This window comes from Gekko japonicus, unplaced genomic scaffold (assembly GCF_001447785.1).
Source record: "Gekko japonicus isolate JY-2015 unplaced genomic scaffold, Gekko_japonicus_V1.1 scaffold363, whole genome shotgun sequence".
NCBI lineage: Eukaryota > Metazoa > Chordata > Lepidosauria > Squamata > Gekkonidae > Gekko > Gekko japonicus.
In genome coordinates, this window is record NW_015177016.1 from 192,598 (window position 1) to 208,965 (window position 16,368).

The following is a 16,368-nucleotide window of genomic DNA, read 5'->3' on the forward strand; positions in this document are numbered from 1 at the left end:
CAACTCTAACTTTTGCATGAATGCCTTGTACATCTGATTCCCCTTTATTGCTCTCCTCTGTGGAATCTTAACAGTTTCTTAAACTATTTTAGACCTACAAACTAGTATTAATAACTTAAGTTGAAAGGCTAGCTAAAATGACATGGTGATGCTATGTGTTCTGCTGTCAGTTGGGTTAGAGAGGGAGCAGGAAAGATATCCAAGAATCATCTTGGGTAATAAATGTGGTTAGCAGCAGGTCACGACGGTATTGGTCGGGGCTGTGGTCACACGGCAAGGTAATTGCGATTTGTTCCGGGTATAAATTTAATCAGGAATATTTTGTTTCGGGTTGGGATGATCACACATCCATCCCCGAATTGCAAGCATTCCACAAGGAGGCTCTGGGCACCATCAAGATGCAGCCGGCCCCTCTGGCCACAGCCTGCTTGCCTGCCAGCCCACCCGGCACTTCCTTTCCCGGCCGCCTCCCCTCCCCAGCAACTTTCCACGCCACCAGCCCAACACTGCTGGCAAGCTGGGCGCGCTCCGGGTTCCCTCCCTCCCTCCTAACGCTGCATCGGGGACTCCTGGGGTGGGCTCCCCAGCCCACTCACCTGCCAACCCACCCGGCACTTCCTTCCCCGCCCACCTCCCCTTCCCAGCAACTTTCCACGCCGCCAGCCCGACGCTGCTGGCAAGCTGGGTGCGCTCCAGGCTCCCTCCCTCCCTCTTAATGCCACATTGAGGATTCCTGGGGTGGGGTCTGCAGCCCGCTCACCTGCAAGCCCGCCCAGCACTTCCTTCCCCGCATGCCAGCTTCCTCCCCCAGCAACTTTCCATGCCGCCTCCTGTTGCCTGACACTTCTAGCAAACTGGGTGAGCTCCCCAGTGCCAGGGGCAAGCTCCCTCCCTCCTAACACCGCATCAGGGACTCCTGGGGTAAGCAGAACCACGAGCTCTGCACTGGATGTGCGCTTGAACATTTAAATATAGAATTTATTCAACGCGGGATTGCTCATGCGCTCAAAGGTGGAACCTGGAGGGGAAAAAAACCTCATAGTGCAAAGAACGGTCAGGCGGCCAAGATCGCAATCATTGCGAGAGATGCCTGTCCAGATCGGCGAAATCGTGGATTCAAAGCGCAAATACCTGGAAAGTACAGCAGAGAACCAGGAAGATTGTGTGAGTGAGCCCGCTTCAGGGCAGGAGGCAGATTGGCACATCTGATCATCAAATTTAAATGTGAGAGGGAACAACAGTGAAACCCGATCAAAACAACCGTGTGACCGCACCCAGAGAATGGGCAGGAAGGAACACTCAGCAAGTATTAAGTTCTGCTCTGGGTTTGCAGAAACTCAGACAGGTCTCTGGGTAATGCACCTTTTGCAACCAAAGGCAAACCTCCATATGAGTCATTATACCTAGCATAAGCCTGAGTGCCTGAATCTTTTCTTTTCTCTGAAGCTTAAAGATTTTAAAAGTGCAATTTTTCCTGTCTACCACTGAATTATCATTTTGCTCTCCCCTCAAACAGCCTTCGTTTCACTTTGCTGCCTTGAAAACCATTTAGAATCAGAGAATCATAGAGTTGGAAGGGACCTCCATGGTCAACTAGTCCAACCCCCTGCACAATGTGGGAAATACACAAATACCTCCCCCTCCACACTTCCAGTGACCACTGTTCCATGCCCAGAAGATGACAAAAACCCTCCAGGATCCCTGGCCAAACTGGCCTGGAGAAAAATTGCTTCCTGACCCCAAAGTGGCGATCAGTACTGATGCAACCCTCCGTGCCCTCCCTCTCATGATCTGCCTATATTCACAGAAACCGCATTGCTGTCAGATGGCCATCTAGCCTCTGTTTGAAAACCTCCAAAGAAGGAGAGCTCACCACCTCCTGAGAAAGCCTGTTCCACTGAGGAACCACTGCAATTGTCCAGAAGTTCTTCCTAATGTTTAGCTGAAAACTCTTTTGATTTAATTTCAACCCATTTGTTCTGGTCCAACGTTCTGGGGAAACAGAAAACAACTCCATACCATCCTCTATATGACATCCCTTCAAGTACTTGAAGGTAGTTATCATATTACCTCTCAGTCTTCTCCTGTCCAGGCTAAATATACCCAGCTCCTTCAACCTTTCCTCATAGGACTTAGTTTCCAGACCCCTCACCATCTTCATTGCCCTCCTCTGGACGCATTACAGTTTGTCTGTATTCTTCTTAAATTATGGTGCCCCAAACTGAACACAATATTCTAGGTGAGGTCTAACCAGAGCAGACTAAAGCGATATCATCCCTTCACATGATCCGGGCACTATAATTCTATTGATACAGCCCAAAATGGCATTTTTCTTTTTAGCTACTGCATCACACTGCTGATTCATATTTAGTGTATCGTCTACTAAGACCCTAGATCTTTTCGCGCACACTACTGCCAAGACAAGTCTCCCCCATCCTATAATTATGCATTTGATTTTTCATACCTAAATGCAGAACTTTATCCCCATTGAAATTCATTTTATTTGTTTTAGCCCAGTTTTCCAGTCTATCAAGATCACCCTGTATCCTGCCTCTGTCTTCTACTGTATTTGCAACCCCTCCCAATTTAGTATCATCTGCAAATTTAATAAGCATTCCCTTTATTCCTTCAAATTTAGTATGTGAACATGCTTGAGATGTTTCATAATATTTTTGAAAGCCATCAGTACTTTATCTCTTGTATCATTGTTAACTAATGGTAAACATCTGAATGTGGACAGTTAACAAAGATGCAAACTTGTTTAAAGCTGGAATGGCAAGGTATGCTTTCTGTATATCCATTGATCATTTATGGACTACCTAGATGCCCAATACATGGTTTTTTTTTAAACTTACCTGAAATGGAGCAGTAAATTGGTTAATTTATTCACACAAGTAAACCAAACCATCCATTCCACATCTGCCTCCTGACCTGGTTGCAGTGTTGTTGAAGAAAAGTAGGTCAGCCAGAAAAGACTTACAATATGATCTGTGATTTTTGTCCAGAAACAAATATATTAATGCCTCTTCTCCTCCCACCCCTTTCCCTGGGATCAACAAAATTGCTTACAAGATCTTGGTTTTTCCTGAACTTGTTTGCTTGCCTAATATAATTCTCCGTTCTTTTCAGGTCAGACTTATTTTCCTTCCCTAAGATCTGTGGTAGTTTTGATACGGAAAAAGACCCACTGTGTAGTCCAATAGGCTTGAGCTTATACATCTGAATTCCAAAACTTTAAAAAGAACTTCCATTATAAAACAGAAAATTCTGCATGTGCATATAACTATTAATAGAATGCATCTAAACTGTAGAATTACATTACTAGAGGTGTTGTGACAATACTAGGCAATTCTGTGTGGTTACTTCTGGCAGATGAAAACTTCAGGGGGAGGTGGCAGCTGCTATGTGGTACAATTCTTTCTAATAAACATTCTAAAACAATTTTTAGCCTAGTACCCTAATTATTGCTTCAAAGTATTTGACCCACATGATTAGCAAGCTCATGCACACTTGTTATAACTTGCTTCATTGTAGCTTCAGCTGTGTCCCAGATATTCCCCAAATGTGATTGCATGCTGTGAGAAGACTTTGTGAATACCTACCCTTTCCTCAGAAGCATTTTGTTCTTGTATGCTATGTTGGTCCCAAGGAGGGATGGAAGGAGGCATGATGAGGCAACCTGCTTAGCCAGTTGGACAGCTGCTGTTTTCCTTACCTCAGGCAGGTCCTGAGGTATTCCTTATATTCCCATTCATACTACAAGTAGGCCAGGTCCTTATTTTGGCTGGGAGCAGAGCTCAGCTGGGAGAAACTGGGCACCACCCTCTGCCTCACCATGAGTGGGGCTTGGCCAGGTGCCATCCTCTGCCTTCTCTTGCCTCAGACAGGGTTTGGTCAGGCCAGGTGACTCCATATGCCTTCCCTTGCCTTGGGCAGGGCTTGGCTGGGCAATGTCCTCTGCCTTGCATCACATGGGATGCCACCCTCTGCCTTGTCTGAATCACCTCAAGCATGCTGTGCCAGGTGATGCCACCTCCCCCAACTCATATCTGACATGGGGCTCCAGCAGGCCAAGCTCTGTCTCCCCTTCCTCACCTCAGGCTAGCTAGGGGCTGCCTCTCCCACCTTGCCCAGGGCTTGAGTGGGTCAGGATCAGCCCTTCTGTCAGAGGACTGGCCCGCCCGGTGTGGGTGGAAGGCCACTGGCCACAGTAAGGTGTTCAGGCGCTCTTAATGGTCCATCAGGCCCTGCCTGTGAGGTAAATTAGGCTTAGAATGTGTAACCCAGACAGTTGCCAGGGCAGAATGGGAATTCCTACTTTAGCCCCTATACCACAGTGGCTAGAATAGTAACTCATGAGTCCTCCCTCAAAGGCCAAAACAGCAATGGAAAGGGCCCTGTCTGTTCCTCCTTTTTACTGACAGAAACCAAGCCTGTTGTAACCAAGCCTAGCGATAGCCACTGAGGGCATCCATTTCTTAAAGCTACAGGCACTCTTTTTATCATTTTCAGGTTTTTTTTAAAAAACTATATTTTTTAGATTTCATATTTTTCTGCAAATCTGTGCCCCCCCCCCGTTTGTAGAAAGATCTGTCTTGTCCATTCATAGGTCCAATCTCCGCGTTTAAGTATCTTCAGATTTGGCAGACTTGGTTATTAGAATATAGATTAATCACTGACAAAATACCTTGTGAGTTAGTGGAATTATTTAGTTATAACTGACTGAAGTGCTTCCTGTAGAAAATTATAGCAAGCCCAGTGATAGTGAATTAAAAAGACAGGTACATTGTGAGGGGTAGAAACTAGTGACTTAGGGAGCCATCAGCATAAAAAGTGATGATAGAAGTCTTGAGAATGAAGTGGATCCCACTAGTATAAGGAGAATAGAAGCATAAAAAATGCTAAAAACAGAAGCCATCCGGGGGATGTTTGTGCAAAATTTTTAGGTAGGCAGTTTGAAAGACTCAAGAGGATAGTGGTCACAAAGCTACTACCAAAAATAGGATCTGTTTACCTATTCCAGTCAAATATGGAATACCTTTCCACATGGAGCAAGTGGATGCCAGGAAACCCATCAGCAGACACTATGGTGCCCTAAAGCATTACTTTGGGAGATCGCTGGTCTGTATATTCTGCATCTCATCAAAACAGAGTTTTGTGTGTGTGTATGTGTGTGTCATATTCATGTCAGGGATTTTAGTATGAAATGTCTCTTGCCTTGAAAACCCTATGGGGTCTCCACAAGTCTGCTTTGACTTGACGGGGGGGGAAAGAGAAACTTGTTAGATTCTAAATACTATTTTTCTTCCATAATGTAATTAGTAAATCACTGTTTGCAGGATGTGAATCAATAGACTGGTGCTATTGGCATACTATCCTGCAAGCTTAGTGGAATCTGAATTGTGCTATGCTGCACATTTGGTGCCTCTACTTCAAAAACCAGCCCCCCAGACCACCAGATACCAATGGATTGATTGACTGTAATGGTCCCCATAGGGTACAATGGAGCTAAAAGCCCTTGGGATTCCCGAAAAACACTGAATCCAAATACCATATCAATATTGGTATTTGGGAATATTGGGAACTACCAATTTTTTTTAGTTCTACATAACCGAACCTGCAAAATACTGGCTTTTTTTGCACGTCCCTAATAGTAGACTCTGTCAAAGTTGTTTTTAAAAAGGTATGTCAAATGATATCTTTTGGGGCAGCACTAACCAGAAGGAAATATAATACACGTGATATAGAGCTGTTCAGTTTCAAAATTTTGGAATGAAGTATGTGTAGGAATTAATTTGGTTTTCAAGGTACATCTAGAAATGACAGCACTGACAGAAATTCTAGACTGTATTTTGGATGTGTGAACTCTTGAAAATGAGAAAGTTGTCAGAATTAGACACGAATCATTGATTTAAAAGAAGATAGTTTTATGGAATTGGAAGTCTAAGAAAAAAATGTGGCATAGACAAGGGAAATATGGGAGCATATCCTAAAAAGAAAGGCAGGGGGGATATTCTCTGGAGAACTTGGTGTAGGAGCACATGCTATGTACATAGGCCAGTGATGATAGAAAATTACATAAAAATTGTAAAATAACTGTGTTATGCAAAGTAGCCTTCAAAAGTAGCTTATTGATTGTTTTTACTTGAATGCTGATGGATATTGGCAAGAAAACGAAATGTTCGCGCTGAGGGTCTGAATCATGCATGCAACGTATTTGTGGCTGAAATATAACTGCATGCAGGCTGTTTTTTATAGCAAACCTTTCATGAGACACGGTTTCACGCAGAATTGTAGAATTTTCCTCCTCGCCTTTGTGAACCTCCTTTCACATGCTTTTTAGAAGCTCTCTGCAGTTGGACTTGGTATGTGAGACTATCCTTCTGACAGTCACAGCAGTGTCTATGAAGATGGTTAATTAATTCATTGTTTGATGTTAGGGCTAAGTGATATTTAACTTTTTGCAAAATGCAAACACCTACTGTATAATCAGTATATTTAAAACAATTATACTTTTCCATTAAAGTTAATAATATTCACATTAACCTGTGATGGTCTGAATCAATATTGCAGATTGGAATTCATGTCTCCTGGACAGCTTTTTCTAAATATTGATTTAATTGTCATTTGTATAAGGTAAGAAACAAATTACATGCCTTACTGATATCATTAATATGGCCCCTTTGATCTGCCGAATCTATCACTTCATGTAGTATATGACATTAAATTTAAAAAGTATTGAAAATATTTTGAAATACAATGGCCTAGTGTACTAGATTTGCTAGACTGCCATGAGACACACCTTGGTTTCCCCCCAACTACTTTACAGTCAGAATTGGATCAGTAACACAAGTTTGCTGCCCACCCCCCCGATAACCAATGGTCTTATACTTCATGTAGTACAATTATCTTGGCTTATATGGGTGACAGTTATTGTGAAGTACTGGAATTAGCTGTAATTGATGTTCCTCATATTGGGGTCCAGGGACCCCTGGGGGTTTGCAAGTGTATTCCAGAGGGTCTGCGTGTACTGTTGTAAGTAAGGAGCATGAACACCTCTTTTGTCCATTTGGCTAACATGACAACAGAGCCCTCTCTGTTCTCTAGGAACAGCGTAGGGACTCTCCACCTCAGAAGAAAGATAACAGAATCAGTGTTCACTGTTTTAAAAGGTGGGTGCTCATAGAACTACCACCAGCCACAGTCACATAATTTCTGGATCATCTCAGAGAATATGCTGATTTGTTGCCAGGATCCAGTATTTTATCCTTAGGAGCTAATTGGTTGAGTTGCATCAATGATGTATAGCCCTACTTATAGTGTTAGTCACTGTTGTTACTTCAGATACAAAACTGAACTGGTTTTCACTGTATTTCTGAAGCAAAAAAAAAAAAAAGACCGTCAAGATCATATGAGCAGGGGTCATTTCCTGCAGGAGTGGAGCTCGGGCAGTAAAGAGCCCAGGGGACAGGCACATGCAACAAGCCCTGCCCCCTGCTCCCAGCAGCCCCGGGCCATGAGGAGCACAAGGATCTGTGTGTGTCCCCCCCCCATAGCTAGCAATTCAAAACAGTCCAGTGGAGCCTGAGCAGTGGGTGTTGCCTTCTGACACACTTCTGGTGATACCAGGGTGTGTGGCATATGCAAATAAGTTATTCTAATGAGTTATGCTAATGAGCTCCTGCACCTCTTTTTCTACGAAATGACCCCTGCATATGAGATATCAGTTGTCCACAGACAATAATAGCCAACCACATTTGCCTTTTGAATAATAGCAGGTTTTGAGCAACACTGGTCTTCTCCTGTTTGTGTGAGTGGCTCTGAAAGTTCTTCTAAGATCCTTTTAAACCCCTATTTAGCTGGATCCAACAAAAGGTTATTAAGCAAAAGATTGTTTATTTTTTAAATTTAATTGCTTTTGAAGTTAACATTACTCTCTCTTAGGGGCCAGGCCAAAACCTTTCTTTTTAACTATGTTTTTAACCAAAAGGTTTTATCTTTTTAGCTGTCTTTAGTTCTTGCCTCTAGCCTGAGGACTTGTTTTATGGATGTTTTTCAGCAGCTCAATGGTTGTTTAATGCTGTTTTTATTATCATGGGTTGTATTTTTAACATTGTTAACTAATGTCATTTAAATAAACAAATTTTTAAAAATTAAACAATACAGAAGCTTTTTGCTGTGTCTAGAAGGATTTTTGTACCAATCAGAAAGACACTGTGACACTTGGTGACTGCCAGAGAGGACTTAAGTTTCCATGTAAATTTTTAAATAAAAAAGAGGGTCCCCAGTTTACTGAAGTTGGAGAACTGCTTCTCTAAGTCATAAATTGTTTTTGTAGGGGGTGGGTACATTTAGAAAGAGAAAGCACACAATCTATATTAGATGTATTTGGTATTTGGCTTTAGAGCACCACCATTTTATTGTGAATAATATGAAAACTTGGCTATCATTTCTCATCTTGCAGCATAATCCTGCACATGTTTGTCCAGAAATAACTCCTACTGAATTTAGTGAGATGTTCCTTGTAGCTGTTTTTAGGATTGCACATCAAATTTGAATAAAGGCAATAGTAATAACAAGACAAATTGTGAGATATTAGTATCTTAAAAGATAAATTTATGTGGTACTATGCCAGTATATTTTCTGTTTTCCTGTATGATAAATGGCATTTTGAAGGCTTGTTATTAAATTGAATTCTATTTTTAAAATTAGCATGTTCATTCATGGTCTCATTTGTAAAATCATAATCAAAATAATTTTATCACTAGATAGGGAAGTGATATCACAGCACTGCATTATGCTCTAGGAATCCCCCACATTTCTATAGTCTTTACCATAGACATTTGGGAAATCTGTAGAGCATTGTGATATGCCAATTTTTGTCATCCCACCCCCCAGACTACTCCTGCTGCTCAAGGGAAGGGCAGCAGGAGCATGAACAGTTGGGTAGGAGCAGCCCTGCATTTTGACATTATAAGAATGCTGCATACTTTGCAAGAATTCAGAATTCATGTCTAAAAACTGTAGTATTATTTTAATAATATTTGTTTGGGTTTATTGAATACACAGATAATTTAAGTATTTGTGAATGCTAAGAAATTAAATGATTTCTTCCCAGGTAAAAGTGACCCATTTTGTGTAGTTGAGCTGAACAACGATAGACTGTTGACACACACTGTATACAAGAACCTTAACCCAGAATGGAATAAGATCTTCACATTGTAAGTATAAATTTTATGTGTGTGTTGTTTTTTAAAATTTAATATAGACCTGGTTAATCCATCCAAAATTAAAAAGACAGGTGAAGTATTCTGGTTTCTTAAGCAGAGTAACGTATTTCAGTGTAACAAAAAATGTGAAATATTTTGATGGTTGAAGATACATAACTTTTTAAGACTCATGTTCCAAATTGCAATGTTCTTTGAGGGTAGTTTAGATCACTGTTTTACAGCTACTGGAGCAGTGGATTTATTGACTCTTCCTAATTCCAGTTTCCAAGACTTTAAAAAAATGTTTCTGGTAACCCTAACTAGACACATTCCTGGCTTCCTCTCAGGCTGCTACTGAGGCATTGGCTGGGACAAGTACACACAAGTACAATCATGTGATCTGATGCACCTGATTTTTAGATTTACCTGTAGGAAAGGGAACCCACTATTATTAGACTCAAAATGGTGCCAGTCATCTTTCATCATAAGCTAGTCAGGCACCATGTTGAAGAATAGGACAGGGCAGGGTTTCTCAATAGCTTTTTGCTAACCCTCCCATATGCCCATAGTTAAATTTCATTTTAATTAAAAAGTATACAATTAAAAGACACTGCTAGGGTACAGGAGTTTTGTTTCCAATACCTCAACTTTTTGATAACTACCTGAGGAAATATTACATCTGCTTTTAAGTCTTAGTATGCAAATATTAATTTTATTTATTTATTTATAAGTTCAATTTATAACCCGCCCTCCCCGCGAAGCGGGCTCAGGGCGGCTCACAGTCACAGTAAGCTAAGAATTGCTGCTATTGCTGTGCTGTCAGCGTGCATGACTCTTCACAGATAAGAAGAAGACACATCTGTGCCCCAAGAAGCTTACATTCAAATATTTGACATTAGAGAGAGATTTTAAAAAGGTGGGTGGTGTGGGTGGTCATGGTGGTGATTAACAAGGAAAGAATATGTTTAATTTAGGAAGCATGTGCTTGGGGATGGGAAAAGGTGGGTTTTGAGGAGGGATGGATGGATAGATAGCATCAGGTCAAAGAACAGAGGACTTGTGTACAGTGAAGGATGCATCAGGATATGACAGCTAAGAGAGAGGGGGCAAGGCCATGAAAGGTTTGAGGTCAGAACACAAGGAGTTTGTGCTCAATCTGGGTTCAGACAGGAGGCCACAGTAGGATTAGAATGGGTGTTATGTGGTCAGAAGTTTTTTTTTTTTTAAGGTGAGTGGTTTTGGTGGCAGAATGCTATATTAGAGCTGACTAGAAGAGGGTGCAGCACTCAAGATGCAATATTTATTTATTATTCAACTTATACCCTGCCCTCCCCACAAAGCAAGCTCAGGGTGGCTTACATTCATGGTTGACTCTGGCAATGCTGTGGATATAGTGTATCTAGATTTCAGTAAAGCATTTGACAAAGTTTCTCATGATATCCTTGAGGATAAGCTGGTTAAGTGTGGACTGGATGGTGCAACCGTTGGATGCATTCATGGTTGGTTGAAAAATCGTACCCAACGAGTGCTTGTAAATGGCTCAGCGTCTACGTGGAGGGAAGTCTTGACTGGAGTGCCGTAGGGCTCGGGCCTGGGCCTGGTGTTGTTCAGTGTTTTTATAAATGACCTGGAGTAAGACATAGGATGCTTATCAAATTTGCAGATGACACGCTGGGTGGGATTGCTAATTCTGAAGAAGACAGAGTCAGGATTCAGAATGATCTAGATAGGCTGAGTGGGCTGAGACAAATAAAATGAATTTCAATAGAGATAAGTGCAAAGCCTTACACTTAGGTACAAAAAATCAAAGGCACGGATATAGAATGGGAGGGACTTGGCTTGACACTAGTACATGTGAAAAGGATCTAGGTGTTCTGGTTGATCACAAGCTAAACTTGAGCCTGCAGTGCAATGTGACTGCAAAGAAAGCTAATGCAGTCTTAGGATGCATTAACAGAAGCATTGTTTCCAGATCATGGGAGGTGGTAGTTCCACTTTTTTCTGCTATGATCATGCCTCACCTGGAGTACTGTGTCCAGTTTTGGGCACCACATTTTAGGAAGGATGTTGACAAGCTTGAGCATGTCCAGAAGAGGACAACCAGGATGGTGAGAGGGTTGGAATCCAAGTCTTATGAGGAAAGGCTGAAAGAGTTGGGTATGTTTAGCCTGGGAAAGAGAAGGCTTAGAGGGGACATGATTGCAGTTTTCAAGTATTTGAAGGGCTGTCATGTAGAAGATGGAGCAGATCTATTCTCTCTTGCTCCGGATTGCAAGACTAGATCTAATGGGTAGAAATTACAAGGGAGTCGTTACCGGCTAAATATCAGGAAAAACTTCCTAACTGTAAGAGTCGTTGAGCAGTGGAACAGTCTGCCTTAGGAGGTGGTGGATGCTCCTTTGCTGGATGTTTTCAAGCGAAGGCTGGACGACCATCTTTTGGGTATGATGTAGGGCTATCTTTCAGCTATGCTCCTGCAGAGTGCAGTGGGTTGGGCTAGATGACCTGCAAGGTCCCTTCCAACTCTAACATTCTATGATTTTATGATTAAAACAAATAGCAATATAGTATGAGCCAGTATTTATTGTGAAGGGGTGGAGAGGAATGGCCATAAGAAGGAAGAAAGAGAAAAAGAAGACAGTCATATTTGTTCTGGGTGGATATGGTGGGTGCACCAGGAGAGGAAAGATGAGTAGTTCAGTCTTAGACATACTGAGTTTGAGGAAATGTTTACACATCTAAGTGGCAGTGTTGGTTATACAATTGGAGCTGTGGGCTGGAGGTAGGGAGGGAAAAACATAAGAGCCCTGCTGGATCAGACTAGTGGTCCATCTGGTTCAGCCTTCTGGTTCATAACGTGTAACAAGTTACCAGGCCCATAGCCAGGAATTTTAATTCCGGGGGCCTTTAAATAAGTCAGGGGGCACCAGCACACACCCCTGCACACACACCCTAGGGAATGCCTGGGTTGGATGGGAAGTCGGGGGGGCTTGGCGGTAAGTCAGGTGGGCAGGCCCCGAGATGCCCCACTGTAGCTATGGGCCTGCAAGTTATTCTAGGAGACCACAACAGAGCATAGAGGTCAAGGCCTTTCCCTGGTGTTGCCTCTTAGTATCGGTAAATGAAAAAGTCTCGGTTTCTTTAGCCTTTTCTCCAATTCCTTAGTCATCTTGGTTCCCCTCTTTTGTGTTTTTTCCAAATCTGCAGTATCCCTTTTGAGATACAGTGACCAGAATCTCACACAGCATTCCAAATGAGACTATACCATAGATCTATATAAAGGCATTAAATATTGGCTGTTTTGTTTTCAGTGCTATTTCTTATAATCACCACCAGCATGGATTTTGCCTTTCTCACCACAATTGCACAATAAGTTGACATTTCCGTTGAGCTATTCTCCACAACCCTGGGATCTTTTTCCATCTTGATCTCAGCCAGTTTTGACCCCATCAGCATTTACGTAGGATTTTTTCCCCAGTGTGCATCACTTTACGCTTATCTATATTGAACTTCATTTGCTGTGTTGTTGCCTACTCACCCAACTGAGAAATCCTCCTGTAGCTCTTTACAGTTCACCTTGGTTTCCATCATCCTGAATAAAGTTCAAGAATTGTGAACCCAAGCTAGTTGTCATCACCATATAAGTTGTACTGAAAGCTATGGAACACTGTGGAATGAGAAAAAAACAGCCAAGAACAGATCTTTTGGGGAACTCTAGTGGAAGTAGGAAAAGCAAAAGAGGAGATTTTGTCCTATGGAAACATTGGATGAGTGATTAGACAGTTTGGAAGAGACCCAGCCGAAGACAGACTCACAGAAGTGACAGCTCCCAGATTTACCTGGGGCTGTTTTTGCAGCTGTGGGGCTGGGCAGCAAATGAAGGTGAAGGATTTTCCTTTTGGCTCTTCAGCGTAGTAAGCTAAGGCAACCAGACTCAACTGGGACTCAAGCAGCTAGTCATACCTGCTGAGGGAGGGGCAGAGCTTCCAGGGGTGGACCTTAAAAACAGAGTTTTCATTCTGGTCTGCCATCCAGTATTCAGGGAACCACAGCTCAGGCTGGCTGCACAGTCAGCTCCTGCTTCCCCTGCCTCCCCTACCCTTGGGTTTTGTGCTTTGCAGTGTATTTGGTATAGGGTTTAGTATGTGAGTATCTGTTGCATGCTAGCACAGCTTTTCTCAGGCAGTTTGGGCATTGGGCCAGATCCAGTTTTGGAGGATGAGCCTGTATACCTGCCTCCCCATTGTGGGGGCTGGTTCCTGACTCTGACCCTCAGGTGGCAAGGAAACCACACAGTGGTATGTGCCCATATGGGACCACTAGACTTGCTGTCCTGCGTTTGCTCCCCCAGCAGGTGGGCTTGGGGGATGGTTGGTCATCAGCCAACATGCAGGTTGCCTGATACTGGATCTATGTCCTGTGCTACACTGATGCTCCTATAATTGTACTCAATAAAACGTGTGGCATTTTTCCCTCCAATTCAACATGGTCTGCGGTTTGTTCTTCCCTTCCCCCTCCCTCCCTCCCGCTCCTCAGTCTGCAAACATAGGCCCTATAGGAAGTGAAATAGGACTGTTTCAAATATAAGAGAGATGTCAAGGAGGGTGAGAACAGAATAGAGAACATTGGATTTGTTAGTGAGAGATAAGTGATTTCAAGTAATGACATTTTCAGTGGCATTAAGAATATGTAATGAAGAAATAGAGAGGAACTGAGGAAGGGCAGAAATGGCAGGAGTAAACTTCATGGATTTGGAAGTGAAGGGTGTAACAACAATTGGGTGTTAGTTTGGAGAAGGAAGATGCATCAAGGGAAGGTTTTTTAGAAATTATACAAATTATGTTGTGTTTGAATTACAGTACGAAGGTAAGCCAGAGGAGAGTGATAAGGTTGAGTATGTAGTGGACAAATGCAAGAACCATGGAGGAAATGGCAACTAGACCTCATAAGCATATGGGATCACAGGGGTATGAAGTAGTTGGATAAGGTCATCAGGGTACAAGTAATCAACACATATATCTATCCATCTATCCATCCATCCATCTATCACTGCTCATACAGCTATCGGCTTAAGCAAAAGTTAGAATCCAAAATTATTTGAAAGATCTTACTCAATATTATTTCTCTTATATTTGATTATTGTGCCTATGAATTTTGCCACTGAGAGGGTGACATGATCATTTGTATCTGTTAGTAGCCATGATACCTGGGCTCGCACATTTAACAAATTCTGTTTTTTAAGTAAAGGGGTGACTAAAGTAGCCTTCAGCTCATTGAATATAGGACACTTCATAATCATATGTTCAGTGGTTTTGATTTTATCATATAAGCATCTGCATGTCCTATTAGAATATTGAACATGTCAAAAGTTTCAAATACCTCGGCATTCATTTTTACTATAACTCCAATTGGGCCATACACACCAGGGAAATGGAAAAATCTATCAATAGTACAGTTCTTGCAATTTCCTGTTTCTTCTTTACCAAAGGAAATTAGTATATTCCTGCAGCCCTTAAAGTATTTAACTATAAAATCCGTGCCAAATTGTTATGTGGTGACCCAGTCTGGATTGCTGCCTTCAACGCATTGATGGAACATGTTCAAGCTAAGTTCCTGAGGAAATTCTTAGGGCTCCCAGCGTGCGTATCTTATGCGGCCGTATGCTTGGAGTTGAATCAGAGATGGCTAGTTACAAAGGCTTCGATTATAAACATTAAATTTTGGCTACACCTCTATTTTATATGCGATCCTAACAGCCTCATTATACATATGTTTTCTGAATCTCATCTATCTGATTGGTTGAACTATAATGTGGAGAAAATTTCAGTAATTGGACTTAACTTTAATGACAAGGTTTTGCTCTCAGAGAAGTAGGTTTTTGCCTTGTTTAAGCAAAGACTTACTGATATTGAGATACAAGAATTGAAAAGCCTGGCTTTTGGTCGTTGTTCCCCAGTGCGTTGGGAGCTTTCATCTGGCCCTTCCCTTTCTGAATACCTATCTTGTTTGTGTGATCCTCATCTGCGTAGGGTGTTTATGTTAGCCCATTTTAATGTTCTCCCATCTATGGTGTTATATGGGAGATTTAATAAAATTCCATATATATAGATTGGTTGTGTCCACGTGGGATGAATGAGATTGAAGGTAACATTCATGTTATTTTGCACTGTAAATTTTATGATGATCGTGCTGTTTTTTTAAAGCCTTCCCTGCTACCTTTTGAGGGTCAATCCGAGGATCGTAAGACCTTTATACTTTTAGCCTCAAATAAGAGCGAAATCATTGAATCTGTAGCAAAATTTCTCTACCAGGCCTTTAGGAGGAGATGTTCTTTCTGACCACAGATTCCAGTGTATTTTATTTGGATTTGTGCTGTAATGCCAATAAAGGTCTCTGTGTGTGATACTCTATTACATCTGCCCTCCAAAACCGTCAAGGGAAGAATGTTCATTCTTGTCAAAGTAAAAACTCTTCTTAGTTTAAACATACTTCGGCAGTTGCATCAAGAGGGCAATTCTCAAATGAAGTGTTGAACATACCCTGGATGCCCTAATAGACGTACTTGTAACATCGAACTTCCTTACATATTTTTAAATTTGGCTTATAATGTCTTTAGTTTATGTATTCTTAATCATATCATTTGTTATTCCTGGGCAATTCATTTTCTTTTCCAAATAATCAACTCGTATTAAAGTAAAAAGAGGAAAGAAAGACGAACTGAAGGGGGTGTTGGTAGAGAAAGAGAATGATAGAAGCAGAGAGATGAAATGAGATCAGAGGATATTTTTATTATTGGAAAAGGAGGCAGAATGGTGACCGCAGTGCAAGGAAGAATAGTTAGTAGAGAATCAAAGATGAAGGTGCTGAAAATTTCAGGAGTTGGTGTGGATTAGAGAGTAGCATTGCTGCAAGTGGTAACACATCCTTTTAATTCTGTTTTTTATTATTCTCTTAATTGATTAGAGTTATACATAGAAAAAAATGTGCTGGATACTATGTACTGTGAAGGAGTTCACAGAAAGCATTCCTTCCCTCTTCTTCCTGCACCTCCCCCCTTGAAAAGCTGCTCTTAAGAACTGGTGGGTCCTTGGGAATAGTGTGGGATGTAGTATGGGGGGCTACAACAAAAAGTAGAAATTAGCAGAAATTTCACACACGA

General features: G+C 41.8%; 1 protein-coding gene across 1 annotated transcript in view; it reads left to right on the forward strand.

Moving 5' to 3' along the window:
- The window catches only part of MCTP1 (multiple C2 domains, transmembrane 1), a 283,789-nt gene that overhangs the window by 98,995 nt on the left and 168,426 nt on the right, over positions 1-16,368 (forward strand). The window contains exon 11 of the mRNA XM_015427721.1: positions 9,126-9,221. Coding sequence (XP_015283207.1) covers positions 9,126-9,221 — 96 coding nt within the window. The remainder of the gene's footprint in view (positions 1-9,125; positions 9,222-16,368) is intronic.